The sequence below is a fragment of the Porites lutea genome, chromosome 12 (genome assembly GCF_958299795.1).
Source record: "Porites lutea chromosome 12, jaPorLute2.1, whole genome shotgun sequence".
NCBI lineage: Eukaryota > Metazoa > Cnidaria > Anthozoa > Scleractinia > Poritidae > Porites > Porites lutea.
In genome coordinates this window covers 4,971,732-4,996,731 of record NC_133212.1, presented here as the reverse complement: position 1 = coordinate 4,996,731, position 25,000 = coordinate 4,971,732, and the positions used below count along the sequence as shown (strand labels likewise).

At 37.9% G+C, this 25,000-nt stretch overlaps 2 protein-coding genes and 1 pseudogene across 2 annotated transcripts in view; 2 read left to right on the top strand and 1 right to left on the bottom strand.

Annotated features, from left to right (window-relative positions):
• Positions 1 to 7,959, bottom strand: part of LOC140921444 (hippocampus abundant transcript 1 protein-like) — a 10,869-nt gene extending 2,910 nt beyond the window's left edge. The window contains exons 1-9 of the mRNA XM_073371440.1: positions 7,749 to 7,959; positions 5,227 to 5,316; positions 4,969 to 5,031; positions 4,712 to 4,839; positions 4,193 to 4,307; positions 2,826 to 3,044; positions 1,768 to 1,881; positions 1,390 to 1,461; positions 747 to 859 (exon numbers count right to left, since the gene is read on the bottom strand). Coding sequence (XP_073227541.1) covers positions 747 to 859; positions 1,390 to 1,461; positions 1,768 to 1,881; positions 2,826 to 3,044; positions 4,193 to 4,307; positions 4,712 to 4,839; positions 4,969 to 5,031; positions 5,227 to 5,316; positions 7,749 to 7,856 — 1,022 coding nt within the window. The 5' untranslated portion in view covers positions 7,857 to 7,959. The remainder of the gene's footprint in view (positions 1 to 746; positions 860 to 1,389; positions 1,462 to 1,767; positions 1,882 to 2,825; positions 3,045 to 4,192; positions 4,308 to 4,711; positions 4,840 to 4,968; positions 5,032 to 5,226; positions 5,317 to 7,748) is intronic.
• Positions 7,960 to 8,050: 91 nt separating this feature from the next.
• LOC140954025 (kelch domain-containing protein 3-like) overlaps positions 8,051 to 25,000 on the top strand; it is a 28,529-nt gene continuing 11,579 nt past the window's right edge. Inside the window, exons 1-11 of the mRNA XM_073403419.1 lie at positions 8,051 to 8,194; positions 12,864 to 12,997; positions 14,605 to 14,680; positions 15,008 to 15,096; positions 16,915 to 17,061; positions 17,532 to 17,583; positions 18,073 to 18,173; positions 18,777 to 18,862; positions 20,584 to 20,662; positions 21,277 to 21,362; positions 22,472 to 22,571. Of these exons, the coding sequence (XP_073259520.1) occupies positions 8,133 to 8,194; positions 12,864 to 12,997; positions 14,605 to 14,680; positions 15,008 to 15,096; positions 16,915 to 17,061; positions 17,532 to 17,583; positions 18,073 to 18,173; positions 18,777 to 18,862; positions 20,584 to 20,662; positions 21,277 to 21,362; positions 22,472 to 22,571 (1,012 nt within the window). The 5' untranslated portion in view covers positions 8,051 to 8,132. The remainder of the gene's footprint in view (positions 8,195 to 12,863; positions 12,998 to 14,604; positions 14,681 to 15,007; positions 15,097 to 16,914; positions 17,062 to 17,531; positions 17,584 to 18,072; positions 18,174 to 18,776; positions 18,863 to 20,583; positions 20,663 to 21,276; positions 21,363 to 22,471; positions 22,572 to 25,000) is intronic.
• Positions 8,322 to 10,754, top strand: LOC140921732 (uncharacterized; annotated as a pseudogene).

The window sequence follows — 25,000 nt, the reverse complement described above, 5'->3', positions numbered from 1 at the left end:
GATGGCAAAATTTCTGTGTGTGACAAATGTGACGGGGTTATTACTCGCGTTACAAGTTTGTTGGGAATTTTCTTAACACTGATGTTCTTTGCTCTTCTACAAAAAGATCTGTTCTTAGGAATGCGAAGTTTGGTGGAAGGCTTTTTCAAACAAAATCATTGTCACGCTTGTCACACTAGGTTTACTCTCATCCTGTTGCATAAGTTCACTAACATTGCCAATTACGCTTCCTCATGCCCTATGGAACTTAACATTAACGAAGAAAATACTTGAAAACGGCAAAATCATGGCCTCTTGTCCAACAAATATATTTCTCAAGCATAAAAATGAACAATGAAAAACTGTTAGCCTAACAAGTTTTCAGAAAAAAAAAACAAACAATTTCAATCCATTTTGATCTTCTTCAGGTTTTCTGTCCTGGCCCAATCTTGTATTTGCTGGGGTTATTAGTAGCTTATCATTTTTAATGTTTTGTGAGAATATTATTTTTGATGTTTCAATCAATTTGGTGGCAATTTCCACTGTTAGAATTTTGATAAAATTCCACTGTTCCAATTCTAACACATCTCTTTAAAGGATGGAGGTAGGCAGTCTTTATGGGCAGTCAGGGGTGTGGTATGGCATCGGTTTTGAAAAAAGATACAATATCTTTACTTAATTACATATAATAATAATTACAAAAACACAATCAATACATACACGATCATAATAATAAAAAAAACCAAAATGATTGTTGCTCAACTTACCAGAATTGTGTTCCTAGACCATACCAGGACAACTGAAGAATTTCAAATATTAATCCAATTAAAACGCAGTTCTTCAAACCTATAGTTTTCTTGAGACAAGTAAGAACTACAGTCTAAAAGAAAGAAAAAAGACAAATGCAGGATGAGACATGTCTACAGTGTACATAACAAAAACTAAGGGTGCATTCATTAGGGATAACTCAGATCAGAGTCAGTGATGCTGTGTCTCCTGGATCATGGTATATCAATAATGAACCATTGAATCCTAAAAACCCAGGGTGGAATTGTCAGTTCCTCTGATGTGCTATTATCCAAGTGATCTCAAGTCACCGATCGTGATCTGTTGTAAAATAATTGTTTTTCTATTAAAAACGGAATCATTGGATAGGAAATTCTAGAGCTCTGATTGGCTTAGCCATCATGGTATATGAGCCATTATACCAAGCTCTCCAAGTATGATAACTGTACATGTCTGCTCAAAATTAAAAACATGCTGAAAATCTGTTGTTTTTACAAATGAAGTTGGGAAGAATTCTCGATATTTTGTGGGCATTTTAAAAAAACAATTATTCCACTTGCACTCGTTGGCTATCTACCATCTCATGTCCAATGCGCACTCATGGACTAATTGATAATTATTTACCTGAGATACTACTGATAAAACTCCTAATACTGCTATAAAGGTTGCTACATCTTCTGAAGTAAAATGTATAACCTGCAAAACAAAATGAAAAAAACAATGGACGTTGTCATGAAAAACAAAAATCAAAGTAAAAGCATCTAAAAATCTTAGCACACTCTTAAGGTACATGTACATTAACACTGCTATTTCATAGGAAAGAAAGAACTTCTCTGTTATTAACATTGTCTTAATTTGTTGAGATAATGCAGATTGATGCCTGGTAAATTTTAATTGGTTATAGATTTCAATTCAAACAAGTACACAGGTTGTATTTCGGTCTTTTTTAATAACACAGAATTTAAAAAAATATAGATATAACAAATTATTTAGAACACTTACCTGTTTAAGATAGAGAAACATACAGGAATATTGGCCAGCTTCAGGTAAATACGATAAAAACACTGTCATGCACATAAGAAGGACTATAGGATCTTGGCCAACTTTGCGTAAAGACTGGGAATGAAATTGTAAAAATAAACACTGATGTCAGAGCAATATTATAAATTCAGTAAAGCTTTTTTAAAAATTTTTATCAATCTTGTTTGCTGTTGATTTTGATCTGTATTAATTTTACACTGTATGGAGAGTGATACTGTTTTGGCAAGTTACATACACTGCATAAATTATTTAATCTATGAGAGGGTAGGTTTACACAAAACAAAATAACAGTAGCCCAACAAGCTTGAAAATTTCTGTTGTGTTAAGATCACTTTTTTCTAAACTGAATGAGATTCTACCCCAAATGTACTTATCCCACCAAGTAAAATTAATTTGCCTTCAGTCCAGTCATAATGTTATTATATTATTGTTACTGCTAAGAAAAGTAGCCTGATAAAACAGCCACCATTTTGTGACGCCACCACTTTCTTTCCTACAAAATAATGTCCAAGGAAGCGAAAAAATTCAAATTCCACACTGATTATGTGTCACTATCCAGGTCTGGATAGTACCTCTGATTGGTTGTGCCACAAGGAAAAGTTGCTTCTTCGATCCAGAACCACTACTGCTACCCAGATCAGGACAGTGAGACGTCAACAGTATGAAATGTCTGCGCTTGCTCCTCACATGTTAATTCGCAGGGAAACTAGAGGTGGCATCACAAGATGTTGGCAAATGGCATTGTTGTAATAATTATTTTTTTAGATAATAATTTGTATGTTAGCCTGAGCAAACAACAAACATTTGGTGATGCTACCACTGGTTTCCCCGCCAAATGACGTCTGAGAAATGAGCGCAGAAATTCGATACTGAGGACGCATCACTACCCAGATCTGGGTAAGATGCCTCACCAGTATGGAATTTCTGTGCTCGTTTATCAAACGTCACTTGGTGGGGAAACCAGTGGTAGCGTCGCCAAATGTCAGTTGTTTTCTCAGGCTATTTCTATGTCAACTTACAGCAAATGGATCTGCCTGCTCCCAGGAGATTGGTGCCCCCCATGACGCTGGACGAATTCGCTCCGGAAGGGACTCGGGAACAGCAATTAAGATGAATAAGAGATCTGAGGCAGCCACAAATGTTGCTAACGCTACAACGGCACTGTCATCATATATTTTTCCTATGTAAGCACCCAAGGCTGGGCTAATAATTAGACTTGCAGCAAATGTAGCAGAGACCTAAAAATCCAACATACCCAAGTGTTAAAATAATCACCAAAGAAACTTTTTCTTGGTAAAAATATTAAATTTGATGAAATAAAATTACACTGTATTGTATATTATTAACAAAAAGCAAACAAAGGTCAAAATTAAATTCATGTTAAAATAATAATTGTTTAACTACAGCTGTAATTAGGGCCAGGAGACAAAGGAAATGGAGAATTAATCTAGGTTAAATTTTTTTTTTGACCTGTAACATGTACATGTATATTCTTATGTTCTTTCACCAAAGAAACTATTTCTTGGTAAAAATAATTATTAAATCTGATGAAATAAAATTACATTGTACTGAATTGAATATTATTAACAAAAAGCAAACAAAGGTCAAAATTAAATTCACGTTAAAATAATAACAATTATTACTTTATCATGAATTTAATTTATTTTTTAACTACAGCTATAATTAGGGCTAGGAGACCAAGGAAATGGAGAATCAATTTAGGTTAAATTTTTTTCTTTGACCTGTAACATGTACATGTACATTCTTGTGTTCTTTGCCCATTGTGTAATGTCAGAAGCCCTGAGATTTGTGAATTTCAAAGGAGGGGCACTGACTGGCTATTTCTGTAAAATACAGTAACTGTCAAAACAAGTAAATATTGCCTAGAAATTTCTACAGCTCACCTATGATTTTCAGAGGTTGTTTTCACATCTTATTACCAAGATATTGCAATATTATTATTGTCTTTTTAAAATTTTTAAGGACAAAACAACCCCTAGAAACTTCTGATTGAGGTATATGGCTACTAAATGTCCTTGAACTTTAAACCACACCCACCAGGGAAGCTAACAGTTTCAGATGAGACGAAAAAGACATCCCAACAGATAAACAGTTCTCACTGGGCAGCTCCAAATGACCCAAACAGGCTTCTCAGCCATAGAGAAAACCATCTGAGACAGTTCTGACATACTTGGAAACCTTAATTGGTCATTGGGTGCCCCTGGAAGGTTCTGTGTGATGTTTCCAATGGGGTTTTTAATGGCTTATACTTTAAGAAGGAATTTGAGAGTAACTTTGTGAAATTGCATTTCGGCATAACATCTATTGCCTTAGCAGTCATGTCACATTGCTCTGATCAAATACAGTGTAGAAATGAATTTCTTACCAGTCCATAAGCTGTACTTCGCTCATTTTCTTCTGTACAATCAGCAACATAAGCAAAAGCTATTGAAAATGTGACAGCAAACATTCCAGACACTGAGATCATAGCAAAAAACCACCTGAAAGTAGAGAACAGAAGACAAAAAAATTAACGTAAGAAAGAACCCAATAATATTATTAATTTCAGTTTCAGTTTATTTTTTTGCAGGAAAAAAAAATATACAGTCATTCAATATATTAGAGACACTTTTTATTTCTCATATATTATTATAAAGTTATAACCTGGCACAAATTTTCAGTTATGTACAATGTTAAGTTAAAACTGTAATTTTACCATGAGCTAAATAAAGAATTACTTCTACTACTATTACTACTATCATCAGGAAATACAAAAATGAAGTGGGCCATAGCCTTAGAGCTATCTTTATTGATAGTCGTTGATGATGAAATCTTATCTAAGTCATTGATCATCACTAACATCATCGTCACCATTACTGTTATCACGTCATTATTATAAACTTACCATGGGTTGAATCTAAGAAGTGGAATGGGAATACATGTAAAGAAAACAGTTACAAGAAGGAAGGATTTACGCCCCCACACATCTGAGAGAGCACCAATCAAAGGTGCACTAAGAAAGGACAAAAGACCCTGAAAAAAAAAAGTGACAACAACTTATTAGCCTTAAGAAGAAAAGAACAACTTTTTCATGCAAGAAAAATAAGGAGACCTTTCAGATATATATAGATGCTATATAATGGAATTAAGGAAATATCTTACCTTCACTCCTTGTATTAAACCATTCATTAGAAAAGTGTGTTCTTCGAATGTGGTGTGTAAAACCTGGAGAAAAATGAAAACAAGGAGTTTGCCTCAGTTTGGTGACTTTTACAAAAGGTGGAAGTCCACTGTCGGATAATTTTTACATTTTTTTGCACGATAATCAGTTAAACATTTCCCCTAATCAATTAAAAGGATTAAGGATTTCAACTGATGATTGATTTAATTTGTTTAAAACTCGAAAATATTTGGACTTACTGTTAACATAGGTGATGTAAGCAGCCCCCACGCAAAAAACTCTAGAAAGATTACAATGGTAGCATGATAAACATTGGGCTTTCCAAAACCCTGAAAGATTAAAATAATGGCAAATTGTGTTAACATAAGTACATAAACAATTGCATAAAAATACAGTCATTTTTAGAGATCATTAAGTAAAATTATTATTCATTCAAAATACTGTATTTCCCCAATTCTGATTGGCTAAAAGCTGACACATAATTCACCATAACCAGTCACTGATGACCAAACTTGGAAGAGTTTATTTTGTGTTTAACGAGGAAATGACGTCAAAAATGCAGCCCACTACAGGTTAAGGCACTGTTACCGAGAAGACCTGGGGACAAGGTTGAGTTGTTTTGGTTGTGAAAAAAAAAGGCAGACAATTCACTCGTTTTAAGAGTAAGAACTACAGCTGGAACAAGGCGAAATTATAGCTAAAAGCATGGCAAAAACAGCAAGAAGACAACTTGGAGGGTGACATCTGCTATTTGGAGAATATTTGTGGAGCTGGACAAACCTAAACGTACAATACCAAAGATGAATTTAACATTGATGCAGGTAAGCATGTTTCAGCTATGCTTTTAAACTAGGAATTATTTTTATTTTAAAGCAAATAATGAATTCGACTTTCGTAGGATGTCAAGATAACACCCTCCTCGGTTTGCTTAATTCTTCATATCCTACTCAGCCTCATTCATTAATTTCTAAATATTCATATTTATTTCAAGCATGTTTTAGGTGGGGGGGGGAGGGGGGTGAGGACTTAATAGGGACGAAGGTATTGGAAAAGGGGGGGGGGTTTATTTAATTAGCAAAGATTCCATGAAAACTATGAAAATTAGAATGGATTTACTGTAAAACCTCGGGCACATGAAGTGAGAGGTCAGGTTCCAGCACCTGAGTAAACAATATTGGATCAGTCCACATGCAAAGTTACAGTCACTCATTTTAGGGAGCTGTGTCAGGACTGTCTTGCTCATTAATAATGTCAGTCATATGTGCATGTCTTTAAAATAAATGTTTTGACACAGTCCACCGCTTAAGAACTAGTTGTAGCTTTCGCTAAGTGCCAACGAAAGAAAAAGAATTTGCCTACAACACCGGTTTTAGTTCCAATGTTTATAAAACCATTTTCAGCTGCTGAGCCGAGAATTTCCACTACAAGCACTCCTTGTTCCTACATTTCTGCCATGCTCTTAGCCTTAAAATCGCTCTTATTCTTCTGCTTAGACATTTTTTAACCTTACACTTGTCGAGTTTCAAACGGCAAAAGGGAAATACCATTTATAGGATAGGGCGAACTTGAAATAGTGAGTTGTAGTTCGTACAAGTACAGTAGTGTGGCAGAAAACATTGTCCAAACTTTGAGGGTTCGTTTGTTTACAACAAAGGTCATCAAAAGTCACATGAAACTGGGGAATCTACACCTTACATTACACTTTTCACAGCACGGTCAAGAATTTATCTGCCTGCTGCAATACTTCGTGTGGCATTAAGCTGGCCGCCTTGCAAGCTGACTGTCTTCATTCGGCTTGCTTGTTGGCAATAAAGGGGGAGGGGAGGGGAAGGGAGGGGAAGGGAGGTGAGCTTAAAAGAGAAGTGGGGGCTGAATAAGAGGAAGGATTATTTGAGATGGATGGGGTGGGGAGCTAAACAGAGTATTATATAACGGTAGTGATAGTTTCACAAGCTAATTTTGTCTTATCAGTAATATTCAGTTCAGCTTTCTATGTTTTGCCTTTTGAGAAGTACAGCTCATGGACTGGTAAGATATTCTCTCTTAGGAGACATTGGAACAAGCTAATTTCCCACAAGACAATTATTGTACTCAAATAACAACGGATCTAGGGCGAAAAATAACAGTAAAAGTGATAAAGAAAACAAAACAAATGGATTTAGCTAATAAATTATTGACGAAAAAAATTTACAATGGCTAGAATTTAAACCTCTAAATCTTCTTAAGCAAGAGTACAACAAGGAGAAATACTGATATGAAAGTTTCAGAAACGTTTTAAGGATTTTGAATCTTGCGTTTAGCTAGCCATTTCAGATTAACTGCTTTTTAAGACATGGACTAAGAGGAGATTTTGTTGTTTGTAGTTTACCAGTAGGTGCTGTTAATTGTGCTTTTTTGACATCGCTATAGACGTTACTACGTCGCAAAACCTTGATTTTACAAGTAAAATGCTTCTATAACTACATGTCTCTTTGACAATGTAACTCAGAGGAGTAATTTCGATAACTGTAATCAATTCTCTTGACTGTTCAAAAGGAATTAAAAACCACGCAGGGGTCTCGCTGGTTTCTAAAATTAAAAATATCATCGTTTGCATTCTGACTTTTATAGCTTGTCATAAACTTCTTGACAGCGAGTGTAGTCCAAGAAAAAAGGTAACGAATTAGTTTAAAAACACAAGGATTATAGACTATAGATTTTTTCTTCCTGAAACCATAGAACGTTTATGGAAGATTCACTTCCGATGTGCTTAGATACTTACCGATCCAGCCCCTTCCCTCGAGTCCTTTGATCGCCATTTTCTCGTTCCTGTTGTAGGAAGAGAAACGAGTCTCTTAAGACGCTTTTTGCCAATGATCACCTTATGCATCGGAGAAACATTTAGTACAAACTTATTTGATTATCAAAAAAAAAAAATTCGACACAATTTATGCACATATTCCTCTTGCTCTCTGCGCGAAGATCACCCCACCGTGCCGTGCATACGTAACAACGTAACACCGCCAACGATACCTGTTTACATCGCGGGCACGTATTATTTCCCAGTGTCCTTAGGAGGCGCTCGTCTCGAGGCAGCGGGGAAGTCAACAACATTCGAAATGAAGTCGAGTTGTAAGTCGTAGTTTTGCGACGAATTTGGACAGCAATGTCTTCTTCGTCTTTTTCGTGGGTGACTAGAAAGATAAGTGGACCTATACCTGCGCCCAGGTCAGTTAGTATTGCAGATTGTAGTCAATAAGTCATTAATTTTATCTGACTATTATCCTTATCATACAAATGAACTAGGAAATAAGATTAAGCCTTTATCATGTTTCTCTACTTTGACTTACTGATAATGGCTTTCTGTGTCAGTGACGGGCTGGTCTTCCATCTTCTTTAATTAACCATTCTGGTGACTTTGTGACATCAAAACAGTATGCCGGGGCTGTCAACCCCCAGGTCTTCAATTGATAGGGAAGGGATAAGAGATGACGTCATATCGCACGGTGTATGACGTCATTTGTGCAAAAAATACTGGTGGCATAATATATCGTACCGAAATGTTTGATGTTAACAGTAAAATAGCTCAAACAACGCAAAATATTTAAAAGTTTATCGTCAGAAAAGTGGAGTCTACAGCTAAACTACAAACTTTGGAGAATATCCAGGAGATTTCATTCTCCAATCTGGAGACCAGGAGATACGGTCCAAAATCTGGAGTCTCCCGGCTTATCCAGGAGAGTTGGCAGCACTGGTATGCAGTTATACAATAGCACCCATATACACTGAACTGCAAAGCCAAATTTTCCAAGCAATATTAAGGTGATTTTGCTGGTTTTGCACTGCGCATCTCATACTGCGCATAACAAGATGGCCACCATGAAGAAGAGCATCTGAAGTAATATTATTAAAATGAAGTTGACTGAAGAGAAGCGCCATTGGAATTATTTCTTGCGGGCGTTTTCTGCCGATATGAGACTCAATGTGTAGGGAATGTGTATAAGGTAAGCAGAAGGCGTGTTGCTGAGTTCGACCTCCTCACAGAGAACCTCGATAGTGGAGGTTAAACATGTTCTGACTTACTTTGATTTTCATTTAAGCGCCATCTTTATCACATTGTGTCCTAATTGTTGTGATATCTTGATGTAAATTCTGTAAAAGCTGATTTTTTAATGCTTTCTTTCCCTTTCCACATACATGCCATTTTGAAACTCACCCCAGTCCTCTCTCAAAAATCAGAGAATAAGCATTTGGTGTACCCTTTCTGCAGCTCTACTACAAAAACGAGTACGGTGACCTCCATTCTTTATTTCATATTAATTTTTGGAAGAGATATGACTATGTTGCAACTGGAAAGCTGATTACAGATGGTAAAGAGATTAGAAAAATAACTCTTGTTGACAAATGCACAAAACCATGAAAAGAACTTTATGAGTACTTCAGTCAGCTCTTAACACATTTTCGTTACTACTCCTTTCTTGCCAAGTGGCAAGGAGAGCAACTAGATTCTCTCCTTGAAAACCTTCCTCTTGATCATGCTGTCTATCTTCACTACTATTCTGAGGGTTATGCTTGCCGTTTCCAGGATGAAATTCAATCTGAATATTTTGACATCAACAAAGTTAGTCTCCATGTCACCATTCTCTACAGGCACTCAAATGAAGAAATGGCTGGTGTTCAGAGTACAGAGGAGGAACCTATAATCAGCAAAGAGCATTTGTTTGTCACTTCTGATGATGTGACACAAGATCATGACTCTGTCCTTCACATCCAGAAGTTGATATCAAAGCATTTGCAAGACTCTAAATGCATTATTAAGAACATGCATGAATTCACTGATGGGTGTGCAGGACAGTACAAGAGCAGACACTACCTTGGTGACCTCTCCTGTTCCTTGGCTACTCTTGGATATACAGTCCAAAGAAACTTCTTTGCCACTGCACACGCTAAAGGTGAACAGGATGCTGCTGGCTCGCACGTACAATGTAAAGCAGAAGGCAACTACTGCCATCTTCTGTAGAAGAGTCAAACTTCATGGTGTCCAAGAACTGTGTGACTTTCTTACTTAGAACTTCTCCGAACCAGCAGCGTCATCTTTTCCCTCTAGGCAGAAGTCAGTGCAGCTGAAGCAACACGTCTTCTTTAATTTGCCTTCTTCTGGTGCGCTTGCTGTTTTCTGAAACAGGGAAGGAGGAGGATTTTGTACTGTGAAAAGTATCCGGCAATTGCACTCTGTTAGAACCTGTAGTGAACAGCTAAAGATCTTCACCAGGGCAAGAGCCTGTTACTGCCATAACTGCCTTGCTAGACGCTACAATGGACGTGAAAAAAATATGGAGTGGGTGGGCAACTGGAAGGAGGTAAAGTTGGCTAGGGAGCCTTCAGGCTCAACCACTAGAACAGCTGAGGATGTCACAACCACTGAGAAGTAGGCTCAACTTTCTGATCTGGCAACCAAAGACAGCATTTTGGCTGTGGCAGCAGAGGATGATAGTCACTATGATTAATAATTATCTTCTTTAAATAACAAGTGATGTCGTAATGAAGCTGAAGGACAATTTTGAGGATCCATATGGGAACATATTTAAAAAAGGACAGTTTGTTCTTCAAGGGAAATTATTTCTTGGGGAAAACATAATGTTGATCAGACATATAAACTTGATGAAAAGTGGCAGCAGTGCTTCCAGGCACTGTGATGCCTTGTGATGCCTTGACATCAGAGGGAAAGAAAAAACAAATATTTCGAGTTCCATTGAATGAACACGAGCAAATATTAGCATCTCTTTGACTTTCTTACAATTAACATGTCTCTTTTGTTGTTAATAGCTGTAAACTGAAATTTCTGCTTTAAAATTCCCTCAGAGAAAAGATATTAATAATGTAAAAAGGGCGTGGTTGCAATGCATCATGGCTAATAATAAAATAGCAGAAAATGTCTCAAAAATTGTTGAGATAGCATTCTTTTGTAATGTTATCATTTTTTATTGGGTTTTAGAGTTACTTGAAACACCTACTGAATTTTTTGAAAAAAATTTGATTTTGGGCCAATATTACACCTTTGTACCTCAGAACTGTGCTACTGATCATCTGTTTTCAGTTTTTGGCAATTTTACTAAATTGTATGGATTGAGCTACAATTGGTCGAATAGCGCTTGTCCAAATTAAGTCTACTTTTGAGCGTAAAGTAAAAACAAGGGCATTATTTTAAAAGGCATTTTTCTGGTACAAAAGTGAATAAACAATACATTTAAGTCAAATTTTTGTGGGATACCACATGCATCATCGAAAAAATCTCTCCTTTTTGTCTAGTTTTGGACTGTTCACGGTTTTTGCCGAAAGGTCCTAAATAGCCGTACTCGTCAGCATTGTGACGTGACAACGAGCATAGTGAGATGATGTCCACCTTTTTTTTTTTGATCATCTTCTTGACTTGTTACATCAGTATACCAAGTTTCATCTACAATCTATGTTAGGTTCTTTTACTAAGGAATCACCTTAAGTTTATAACAATATATAATGCAATGATATTATTAGATTTGGTGTTTGTGATATCCATAATAATCACAGTCTTGGTACGTGTTATCTGCCAAGCTCCATAACACTTCAATACCTCGATCTTGATTATTCCAAATGTCATGAAAACCCCATGCAATGATGAGGCTCTCTAGTATGTCCCTAGTCTGAATTTCAAATACCCTCATTTCGCATTTTGAGGAGTAGGCCAAGTCCCTGTTGGTATTTGACACATCTTTATGTCATTTGTGGCTATTTTATCTAGTCTTATGTCACTGCTTCAAGGAGGTTGTATTCCACCTTGATTGATCTTGATCGATCTGCATAATTCTTCACATTATCTACAGCCTCTTTCAATATTGTTACATCATTCATTTGAAGTACTGTAATTCCAAAATAGTGAACATCCTCACCTCCATGTAGACTTTCCCTTGAAACCTTTATCCTGTCTGTGGGTTCCTTTTTAGTCAAGGAATATAAATCTGTCATGAGTGCAAAAGCCATTGTTGGAACTATCCTTGCTTTACCATTAAATTTTACCAAACGCATTGTCTACCCATTTGGAAATCCGACGAGATTCTTACATTACTGGAGCAACTCACTCCCTGACAATGTAGAGTGAAGTACTTGTAAGTACAGTCTTCATATGTTATGTGGGCTATCCTCCCTGATGCTGTACAGCAGTTTCCCCCACTTCCACCACCATCGCTGCAGGGTTTTGGTACATTTGAAACCATGTTAGCATAGTATTCTTATCATATTGCAGTTTTTTTGTGGTAAATTATCTTGGCGATGTTGTGGGGAAAAGGCTGTGGACTCAGGCTGCTTTAAAGGAAATCGGTCACATTTTTCATGATGAATATATTTTTAATAATAAAAGAACTTTGCAAGATGAAATCCTATCTGAATGACTCGGAAACCCTGGAAAGAGGACTTTAAGGGGTAAAAATCCAAAAAATATCCTGAGGGGGCCTGCGTGCCCCTGGACCCTGCTTCAAGCTTGCACCTTTGGCGCTCATTTGGGAAAATGAGTCAGTATTTATCATAGATCCGTGCCTGGGACTGTCCACACTATCATCATCTTTACTATTATAAACTCACACCTAGAACTGTATTATTTTGTGAAAGGTTTGAACCCAGGAGTCATTTCATTAAGTAGGTTGAGCACATCGAGTTGAAGATAGTCCTGAATAGAACTTTTGTTGACAGTGACTTTACGTTTCAACAACCTGTGCTGAGTCAAAGTGAAGATGAAGATGACTGCAGCACAGTCGTCAAAACATCAGTCACTGTCGACAACAGTCCTATTCAGGACTATTTTCACTTGGGCGATCTTGCTTAACCTACTTATAACTCCATTTTCTTTTATCATTTCTTTTTTCAGACAAGGTCATGCTGCTGCAGTTGTGGACAAGAAAGTGTACATTTTTGGAGGCAGCAGTGGAAGTGGTTTTGGTGGCCAGCACAGTGACTCCACTAGTGATCCAGTTTACTTGAATGATCTGTTCCTTCTTAAGGGTATGCAAGGATTGTATAGAAACCATAAATGCTAGAAATCTTTGCCTACTGTCTTCTATTTGATGATGATGATGATACCTTTATTAAAGTGTCAAAACTGTAATAGCGGTATATAACCACTAAGTGGGGACACTAAAATAAATTCTAAAAAAATAAATCAATTAATAAATTAATTACAAATTAAGAAAAACTATGTACAGTATAAGCAAGTGAGAAATTCGAGAGAACTATATACAATATGTACAAATGTATCCACTACTTATAAAAGAAAATAAGAAATAAAAGATTAAGAAGTGCAAAGAGAGCAGTTAGAGCAGTTATTGTCATCTAATAGCATGCTAAGATCCACTTTTCTGATGTTATATTTGAAGGAGGACAACGTGGAAGCTTTTTTCACATTACTAGGAACAGAACTCCAAACCCTTGGGCCCATATACCTGAGCGAGTGCTTTCCAAAGGAGACTGTGTTGAATCTGGGTATAGTGAAGTCATGATTGCGCAGTTCATACTTAATTGCAGGCTGTTCAAAGAGAGTGCTAATGTATGCTGGGCACATGTTGTTTTTAACTTTGTACATGAGAATAGCTATGTCCTGTAGTCGCCGGTTGTGTAGAGTAGATATCCCAGCCATAGATAGTAATTGACCATAGGACGAATGTTTATCACAATATATAGCCCTAAGTGCTCTTTCCTGGATACGCTCTAGTCGTCTAGAATCACTAGCACGGCAAAAATGCCATATAAGGTGACAGTAGGTTAAATACGGGAGAACAGCTGCCTTATATAACTGTAACTTAGTTTGTGTGGGTATAAGGTTCCTGAGCCTCATGAGAACGCCTACCCGCTGGGCGCTCTTCTTAGAGATACTACTTATATGTTCATCAAAACGAAGATTGTTATCAATACAGACACCTAATAGCTTGAGACATTCAGTGGATCTGACTTCATGATTGTCAATCATAATACTGTCCATAGACTTCCTTCCGCAACCAAGTGCCATTGTCTGGTACTTGTCCAAATTTCCCTTTAGTAAATTAGCTCTGTACCATGAAGATGCTGACTCAGCGCAAACAGCAAGATCATCATGCACATCAGAGAGGGTGCTGCGAATGACATAAAACTGGTGGTCATCTGCATACATATTCATGTTCGCATCAACAGTATCAAAGATAAGAGAGCTGTCTCACAGCTATTGTTTTTCCTGTAAGCTGTAAGCTGTTTCAGTAGTCAACTTTAAACACTGATTCTTAAGGTACAGTTCTAGAAAAAACTTTTGATAGAAAAATATTAGTTCAGGTATTTTTTGTGAATCTGAAGGCCTATAAATATATATGTTTTTTCTGATTAGAACATTTTAATTACCAGTACATGTATGTTTTCTGGTCGAGTTCATCGTAAGTTGAATAGCAAAGAAGTGTTTTTAAGTGTTGGTAATTAAACCCCCGGCAGCTAGTAAGCCTCTGAAATCTTTAACGATGTAAAGCTGTTGGCTTAACCCTTGGAAAAAGAATCGTTCATCCAGTCGAGAGCATTGTCCACCTTTTGAGCAACTGGGGCCTGATAAAGACCTAATATCCAACTGATATTTGCATTATAATTATTTTTAGTCGGTGTACAGGTGACATGGGAAAGATTACAACAGCTTGGAGACATTCCTTGTGCTAGGGATGGACACACCCTGAGGTCTGTAAAAGCCGGATTGTCATTTTTATTAATCATTACTTCTGTTGGTATTTGAATACAACATCTTCCTTGTCACATCATGAAATGTAGCCCCCAGTTAGGTTCTTTGTTAGAGTATAAAACTGTATTTCTATTTTTGTTTTTAATCCTTATACAGTGATTAATGTTAATGGTTTGGTTTGGTTGGCTTGGTTTTAAAACCAGAAGGTTTGAAAAGCAATTAAACTGGAGAAAATTTGAACCACAACAAAGATGTATTATTTATACCTTCCAAACTATTTGTTTATGGCAACTGATTATTATTTGACTTCTTTTAACTCTCCCCAGTGCTTTGGGCTCTGTACTTTATTTATTTGGTGGCTCAAATTACCCAGAATCAGAAGAATGTTTGGAAGGATTGTACGCTTATGACATAGGTAAAACTTTGTTGTAATACTTTAAAATTCCTAAGGCATTGATGTTGGTATTCCTACAGAGGTTGAATCTAACGAACTCATTTTGCACTTTTATAAGTGAATAGAAGTTTACCACCTTCAGTAGTCACCTCTCTAATACTTCGAGTTTCTCTCTTTGTTTGGTCAGTTTTTACCATACTGGTAACCACGGTAACAGTGTATCTCAACATTTTAATTTTCAATAGTGACCATCAACAATTTTTCTCCTAACGATATTTATCATACATTGTCAAGACGTAAAGTTATGGTAATAATTATTAATAAAATGATCAGCTAAGAGGTAAATTAATGCTTTGATCTTTGAACAAATTCTCTTAACTAATTCTTAAAGGAAATGAATGGAGATCAGTTTGGAGAATATGCATGTGGATATCGGGGTTTAAAGGGTTAAAAACACCCATTATTCTAGCATTGACCTACTTGTAAGTACTGTACATGTATCAGGGTTTTCACTACGATTTTAAGTTGCTAGACAGCGAAAAAAAGTTCTTTATGTTCCAAAGTAGGGGGTTTGTGTGCGCCCTTAAAGAAGCCATGGAGAAATCCCTTGCCCCCAGCTCTTAGTGACAGTTCATTGTATTATTAGTGTAATGAGAGTACTCTTAAAATCAATGTGAAATACTATAAATTGCAAAGATGGAAAAAAGCTAGTGCTACTATCCTTTAAGTTATCATCTCATGTCTCATGTCCAAGTTTTGGGTAATGCTTACATGTACATGTAGAAGGTATTATTCAATAGATACCACATCTACAGTATAACAAGCTTTTTGGGCTGCATAATTTTTTGTACTTGACATCAGCCTATAGTTAGACAAGACACCACAACAAGAGAAGACAAGAACTTTATTTTATACCACACACAGAATTAAAAGGTGTGTCAGGATCTGGAGTTCGGGAGTTCAAGCTTTTCCCATCACGTTGTTTCCTTAGACAAGGAACTTTACTCCACTTTGTCTCGTTTCACCCAGGTCTATAAATAGGGATCGGTGACATACTGCTGGGGGGTAACCCCGGGATGGACTAGCATCCCATCCAGGGGGGAGTTAGCAATACTCCTTTGCATGCTTCTTGTCTGCTAAGGAGACCGGGATAAGCTCTGGCCGTTTTGGTCTTATCTTTTTTACCTTTTACTCACAGAAAAAAGAGGGAGGAAAAAAGACAATGCTACTTATGTATGTTATAAAGCCACCTAAAAAATGGCTTAAAGCCAATTGAGCTAGGAGGCATTGTAGACTACATATGTATTTCAAAATACATTGTGTCGTATTCTGTGTCATAAAAGAGGAGGCATAAGTATAAAATAATGTTGCAAGTCAAGTAAAAAAAAAACCAACCACCAAAAAAAAATAAACAAAACCCACGTTGTAAAATGAACAAAAATCTGACTCAAATAGACGACGAAACAGTAAAAGAAATAATTCAAAATGGTAGAGGGGCAGAAAATGACAAAACACGCTCTCTACATGTAGGTCGGAGATAAGTTGGCGCTGATAAAAATACGTCTGCCCCCATGACTTCCACTGTAGTCCTAACTTAAGTCCTAACATATGTTACAGGTCAAAATTAAATTTAGGTTAAAACTTTTTAACCTAGATTGATTTTCTATTTCCTTTGTCTCCTAGCCCTAATTCATGGGTACTTAGGGCAAGGAGACTAAGGTGATTGAGAATCAGCCTGAGATAAAGAATTTTAACCTGAATTTCATTTTGACCTGTAATACATACAATTGTGAACTTGTGCTTTGTGAGTGAAACATAAATATACTGAAACTTTTTCAGGAACACTGTCCTGGGAATTATGTCCCACCCAAGGTCGTCAGCCAAAAGTCTTAGGCCATTCCACCGCTGTAGTAGGAGACACTTTGTATATATTTGGAGGAATACATCATGGAATTGCTTCAGATGCTCTTTATATACTAAATACAGGTAAGTTGTTTGTAACTTAAAATATAGCTATAATTACACAATTACGGTATATTATGTTACAGGTCAAATTTGATGACAGGTGAAATGTTTTCAATGTAGGTTGTTCTCAATTTCCTTTGTCTCTTAGGGCTTGTAGACAAAGGAAATTGAGAATCAACCTACGGTACCGCTCAAAAGAAAATTACGAGTCACGTGTCGTTTCCTGCGCTCTATGCGATTCTCGTAGCACGCGACGAGAATCACATAAAGAAGGATTTTGTTGATAGGTAAAGTTTCTAAGTAATTACATGTACTTCAGCACAAAGTTGACCTAAAACAGTAGACATAGTGACTTATAGCTGTACATGTAGCTCCTTTAAGGGGCTATTTTTTATTGGGGCAATGTTTTGATTCATCTGCCAAGAATTAGATACATGTAAATAAAGAAACAAATAAATAAAAGATTTAAATAATTTTCTGTTTTATTGCAGGGAATTTGACATGGACTCCTCTCAAGGCCTCTGGAACACCCCCTCCTGCCAGGTACACAAATGAATAGTGTTAGTTAGACAAAGATTGTATTTTCCTGTTTGCCTAACTACTTGAAGAGCACTGTTGATATGGCATCAGAATCTGACAAAACAATAAGTAGCCTTTGAAACAAAGCTAGAACAGGAGACAGTCTCTCTCAAAACATTTTAGCATGTTTTGTTGCGGGCCACAAGAGGCGCCCGCAGTCCTAATCTCCAAGTTGTTATTACGCATGCACCGCATGTATGTTGCCACCTTCGTTTGGACTCAGTTCCACTAAAAATGAATAGAATGCACCGAACTCTAATGTGGTCACGAGCGTTTGGACCTCCTATCCCTCGTAATTTAATCACGCGTGTTTTGATCGTCTATCATGTGAAACTTACGCAAAGCACAGCGTTTGTGCGAAAGCGTTTTGACCTTCGATTGATGTCGCCCACACTCCGTAACCTGTGGTTACTACTAGTAATAATATTAATATAATGATAAAATGTTTTGTAGGTGTGATCATGCATGTACAGTGATTGGTGAAAAGTTTTACATTATGGGCGGCAACGGTGGAGAAAAGTTGTGGTACAATGACTTACATGTCTTTGACACGGGTGAGCAAGTCAAGTTGCCTTAAGCCTCTGTTTCAAAGCGAGGCTAAGTGCGACGCCATTAATATAAAAATGGTTTTTTGTTCTCGTGCAAATAAAACTCATTTTCACATGAAAGGTTTTGCACTTAGTCTCTTTTTGAAAGTGAGAATTTTTCGAACTCGGAATTGGCCTTTTGAAAATACCTAGTTTGCTTTCTAATCCACAACTATTTATCAAGCACTAGACTACTTGGTTTTACCGAATGCCACGCCGGACGTAGGTAGCCTGCTTTGCAGATGGACTTGTCACTCAAGGACGCTAGATGTAGTTAGTGGACGATAAATTACATACATACGTACGTACATGCATACATACATACATACATTTTTTATTGTTTCCTCCCCAAAGGGGCTTTTTAGGAACAATCATTATTTACAAGTATTACATTTAACTAATTACAACACTCAACTTCGTACCAATCACAATCCTGAACTAATTACTAATTATAATACTTTTTATTACAAAATCATCTTAAAGCTGGTTCCTTAAGAGACGTTTCGAAATGTGAACAGATTGGCTTAATTTAAGAGAAGGTTCTGAATTAACGTTTGTGTTACTTTGCAGTAACCTTGAGATGGGAAGCTGTGAATGTTCTGGGTCACTTACCCTATGCACGGAGCTTACATACCATATGTGCCCACCACGGCAAGGTATATTTGCGATTTTATTGAAAAAATAAACGGCCTTTTCACTAAGAACATTATTCATTCAAAATATTTCCATATATCTGATTGGCGTAAATCTCCCTTCCCGCGACTAATTCGCCAGTTTAATCTGTGGCGATTACTCCTACTCATTTACTTTGTCAAATGCAAGCGAACTCTTTTTGAACCAAATTTCTAAGAACCATATTCAAGTTCAGAAAGAAAAAGAAAATTTAGCCGTCGCTTGTTTACGTCCTCCAAAAAACGTGAAATTAGGCATTTTTCCTGTCGGAGACCCGGGGGCAGTCAGTCGGGTCGGGATAGACGGCGGCGAACGTTTTCAGGAAAGGGCGAAAGAGCCTCTGGAATGCAACCCTTATCGAACCAGTTCCACGACTCATTCTATTGTTTGTCTCTGAATCGGAGGCCAGGATCTATCGTGCTGCTTTCGGAGTTTACCTGCCTTCTCGACTGTTTTTCGTACCTGTCTGGCTCCTGCGGGGGAGCTTTCTTCGAGAAGGGTTTTCATTGAAAATGGGGCCCACAAAACAGAAGATGACCCATAATTTAGCATGTTAACAAAACAAAACAAAACGAAAGGTAAGATTTCCGTATAACCCCATATATTTATTATACATACATGTTTCGACTCTTTTCATATTAACGCTATTTGTGAGAAAAAGTATGAAATTGTTGCATGCATAATAAATGTATGGGGTTAAATGGACGATGGACGATCCAAACTCATTTAGACGAACTTAACTGAGCCAGCAGTCGATTTTTTCATGAACTTAACTCACTAAGTTTAGTTCGTCTCATGAAAAGTGCTACGTTTGGACTAGGCGTAAGATTCAACGACGAGAGGGCAACGAGATTGTCGCTTAAAAATAGAATTTTCGTTCTTCCAGTCTTTATCGCAACTATTCCCATCCACTTATTTTCTCAAATGTAGGCGAACCCTCCTGAAGTTGAATCCCAAGGAACCACATCCAAGTTCAGAAAGAAAGATAAATTTCGTCGTTGCTTGTTTACGTTCTCCATCAAAACGCGAAATCAGGCATTTTCACGGCGTAGTCGTGCAAAAAATGCAAAGAAATTTACAAAAAATTGTGATGCACGTGCAAAGTTGTTTTTTTGTTTATTAGACCTATTTTTAGACGTTCTCGTTGCAGTCGCGTGGTTGGATCTAAAACTACGTAATCTCTTGCTTTGCTCTTGTGAGTGACTTTCTTCTTGCTTTTGCCGTTTCCTGTTGCTGTAGCTCCCCATTCACTATACTGCGAGTAAAACTGGGATCATGGTAGCCTGTGAGCAAGCTCTCCGAGGCGTTCTGGTGGCGGGACGGGGAAAGGAAGGGGAGCTTGCAACTACGTCTCTGGAATTTGAATATCTGTATCGAAAAAATCGATGCGAAATGCTGATTGGCGGAGATGACATTAGTAATGACGTCATTACCCTTGGGGCGTGCTTTCACGTGCCTTTAAATGTTTGTTTGCATTCTCGCTCGTTTCCGCTTCGCGCTGATTGGTGGAAATTGGACAGCTTAGTCGACGGGGAACCACAGGGGAATTGATAGCGAAATTCAAATTCTAGAGACGTAGTGACAAGTTCTCCTTCCTTCTCCCGCTCCACCGACAGAGCGCTCCGGAGAACTTACTCGCAGGCAAGGATCATGGTTATTGTTAGGGCTCACTTTTTTATATATACTTTTTGGGTTTATTCGCCAGGATATTTACGTATTTGGTGGATCAAATGATAAAGCAAAGGTTCCAACGCCATTCGAAGATGTATACAAATTGAGCATGTGTAAGTAGTCATGCGAATTATAATTATCTGAGTGGGAATGTTGTTACTAGTTTGCAGCACTCGCTGTGAGATTGTAGTAGATGTAGAGTACGTATTGTGGCTCAATTGTATGTGGCTGAAATAGAGCGATTTTCGTCTGACCTTGAAATGAAAACTCGCGAGCAAAACAGAAACAACAAACGAACGGAAATAGAGCGATTTGATTAGTTTATCGAACGGATACAAACGCGCGTGGCTTTTGGTTGGTTAAGCGAACGCTCGGATAAAAAAAAAATTTCATGCCCGAGAACTTTCTAGATATCAATCGATGTTTCGCTTTGACTTCATTCTGCAACACGACTGGACAATGGAGCAATGCCATCTCCATAATTATTAGGGTTTTCTTTGGCGGAAAAACGAAGAGTCCATGTTTTGATCTTTTCATCCATTGGCTGGTAAAACAAATAAAGACCACTTACCGAAACCATTTTTGAAGATCATACGAAAATCGCTCTAATAGAAATGAGTTACCTTTGTTTCTATTGCGCTTACTGTCGATTCGCAGACAAAGCAGTTGTTGTAATCATAAGCTATAGAGATTTTTATCATAAACTCAATTCGCTTTCTTTTTGTAGCTAAACTGAAATGGAAGAAACTTCAGTGTTCTGGCAGCGGACCTGAAAGAAGACTGGGCCACATTGCAGTATTAGTCTCTGGACAGGTAGTTATTGACCAGGCCCCGGTTGTTCAAACGTTGGATAGCGCTATCCACCGGATAAATCACTATCCAGTGGATAAGTATTACGGAAATCAATTACGCCATCCGCTGGATAGTGATTTATCCGGTGGATAGCGCTATCCAACGTTTGAACAACCCGGGCCAGCCCCCTCTTCCCCCCCCGTTATTGACATTCTCTAGAATCTTAGGCCCCGTATATATGGAGAAAAGCTGTCAAGGGTAACCTTCCCACCCCTCCCCAAGTCAACACAAGTGTTTGAAAAGTTGACCCCTTTGCCCGACCAAAATCGCTCGCGCATGCTCTGAACAGGGAGCTCAAGCGAAGACGTTTTTGAGCGACGTACGTCAACCGGAAGTGAGGCCTTCTCCCTTTTTATCTGCCTTGACTCTAACAAATTTGTATTGCTAAGTTTCTTTTCTCTTATAACGACGATTTACCCCTAGAATTTGAACCAAACCAGTGCCCAATGATGCAAAAGTCCACTTCCGGTTGACGTCCGTCGCTCAAAAACGCTGTTGCTGTAAGCTCCCTATTGTCTCGCCTTCAGTTGGCCCGGCTAGGCGAACCAAAGTGTTTACACGGCTGCGAGGCTGACCCTACCATCGAAAAAGGGTGAATTGGCTAGGCGGGTCACATTTCTAGCCGAGTAAACCGTTTCTTTTTCATGTAAACGACTCGCAACGGTTTGTAAGGAAATGTAGGGAATGTTTGCTCGCTCAGGGTTGCTTGGGTAGGCGACTGACCTCCCTCTATGTCTATTATCCATGGTATTGAGAAAATCTATTGAGATTCTAATGGTCCCTTATCTCTTTATTTTAACTCCTACCGTTGTAGCGTCTTACGCGTGGTCTTCTGCCAGTGGCCCCAGGCCTCGGGTGTAACGCAACCTAGTTCCCAGGGTTCTTTCCTACTCTTCCGCGAGGGAGAGAGAATTCGGAGAGAACCCTGGGAAGGGGGTTGGGTGCAACGTGGATGCCAGGTGGCTTCGGTTTAAAAGCTACAAATTTTTCGTAAAACGAGCGTGGAAATGGACAGGGAAATCCTTATTTGACGGACGAAATTTCAGGTGAACTTTAATTGTTTCTTTCAGCTCATAATCTTTGGTGGAATGAACGATCAGAAGGATTTTAATGACGTGTGTATTCTACAAACGCGTTCCGCCTTGAAACACCTTCCTACGGAAATGGCAGGTAATTAACTCATTTACTGTGATTTAAAAGTGTAATATCACTTTTGGCGCGATGTACTAACAGAACTTCACAGACTCACTGATTGTTTATTGCGGGGACAAAGCAAATGAACTGGGAATGAGGTCTTTTATTGGTTTCCCAAAACCTTAAGAGTCCTTGAGATTACAGGACGAGGACGATAAAAATGGACACCCCGGAAAGCTTCATTTCACTTTTTTGACGACGGCTACCACGTTTTCCCGCCAAATGACGCTGATTCACGTAGCGCACCTTTATCTAATACAGCTTCTTTGTTAATGGCGACGTAGGTTATGCTCAAATTTAAGGAGTATTGACCCTGAAAAACCCTAGCGAGCCACCTTAAGAGACATTTCGCTGCTGTCGTCGTCGTCGTCGTTGCTTAACCCTTTCAGTGCCAAGTGTGCTCAAGGGCAAAATTCAACAAAACTCCAAAATTTCGTTTTGTAAAATTTTGAAAACAAATAGCGCCATTTGAAAGTACATGCAGAGAGGTTTCATTTGAATGGTCACATCATAAGATTTTGTCCACAGACTCAAAAGTTAAGACTTCCTTAAGGGACTCCAACATTCACTCTGGCAATGAAAGGTTTAAGCTCGTTAACCTGATGAGGAAAACGTATCACAGGATATACGTTACCGATTGTGAACGGTCAGAAACGGTGCGAAAATGTTACGCGGAGCCTTCAATGAGTTTTCGTTGACATCAAAAACGAGTTAATGACAAGGCCTTAGAAGATAATCTTAATTATTTCAGGTGATGACAGAATTTAATCATTCATTAATAAATCAGTTAATTCAATTATCTCTTTTTTTTATTTTTTGCCACCTTGTCAAGTTACAATACAATAATAAACTACAAACGTTTTATGATGTCATGTGACGTCAGTTAGTTTACTGAGCCTTTGCCTCCGATTCTAGTCATTGCTTTGTGTTTTGAGGAATTAAGCGATTTATCTGACTGTAACGAAGGTATAGCAAAGTAAATAAGATTCTGAAGATGATTTATGGCTAGTTGTCGACAACGACGTTCCTTCTTATTTTCCGCTATCTTGTAAATACTTCTACCCTCTTGCAAACCTTGGCCTCATGATAGGGCGGACATTTTTGGTGGCAACTGCGCATGATTCGCAGGGTTTTTGACAGCTTCAAATTTCGAAAACTTACGTTACAACGAAATCCACTGACTTTAAAAAAGTTTCGCCGGACCAGAAATCAAAACGTCGCACTTGCGCAGAAGCGTGTCAGAAGCGTGTCCCTTTAAGACTTAAAAATGACAATAAAATCATGGCTTATGCACTTAAAGTTTCAATGCATTTCCTTCCTATATTTCCTTAATAAGGCCTAGGACAAACGTCGAACGTCTGAAGATCATCTCCGGCACAAACGTCGATCTTCACATGCGACGAACTAAACTAATAAATTTAAAAAAAATGAAGATAATGTATATTTAGCCTCGTTTGGGAGAAAATTTTTTGAAATTCAATCGATGGAATTGCTTTCGTTGGATAAACTTTTAATTCCAGGAGCAAACCTTAGAGATTAAGTGCTGAAATCTTGTGTTTTGATCATTTAAGTAAGACCTGCGTTTCCGCGGTTACACATGATGTTATTTTTTTGTTGCTGTTTGCTTGTTTCTCTTTTTTGCCTTGTATTTGTTGTTGTGTTTTTGTGGGTCTTTTACAAAATGAAGTCGACTATTTGTTGTTAATTTGTAGTGCAGCGTGTGTCAACCCTTATGAAAATAAATTTCAAAACGACCGTGAGATAAATCTTAAAAGTGGTAGGAAATTCCCTGATTTAGCTTGAACAAGAATATGGAAATAAATCAGTTTGCCGAAAAAAAAAAACAAAAAAAAATAGGCCTGCTATATACCCATAATTCTCTGAACGTCAATAATTTTTGCAGTTAAGGACTTCACTTCCCAAGGTTAATTGGTAACGGCTGTCGGCTAGCCCAGTACTGATTATCTCTGGGTCACTTCCCGTGACATGAAGTTACAAAGATAGCTAGGACTGAACTATTTGCAGTGCAAATAGGTGGGGAGGGAGGGGGGTTACTCCGGATTTCAAGTGACAGGGATAATCGAAGGACTTTTTTTGGGTTTTGAAAATTTTGGCAAGTACCTTTTTATTTAAGTAGGGATTTTTTTGGCTATTCCAGAACTAATATTTTGTATTTTCCGTGTTATATCATTTAATGCTTTCTGGAAATTTTTATGGCTCGGAAATTCGGCATGGGATTTTTTGGGGTTAAATTTTAGTCTAAGGTTGTTTTGAGTTTTGTCTGAAGCCCAAGGGATTTTTGGGGGGTTTTCATTTTTTCGATCATCCCTGTCACTTGAAATCCAGAGTACCCCCCTGGGGTGGAAACCACCACTTAGAATCGTTTGTTCAACACTCTGACAAAT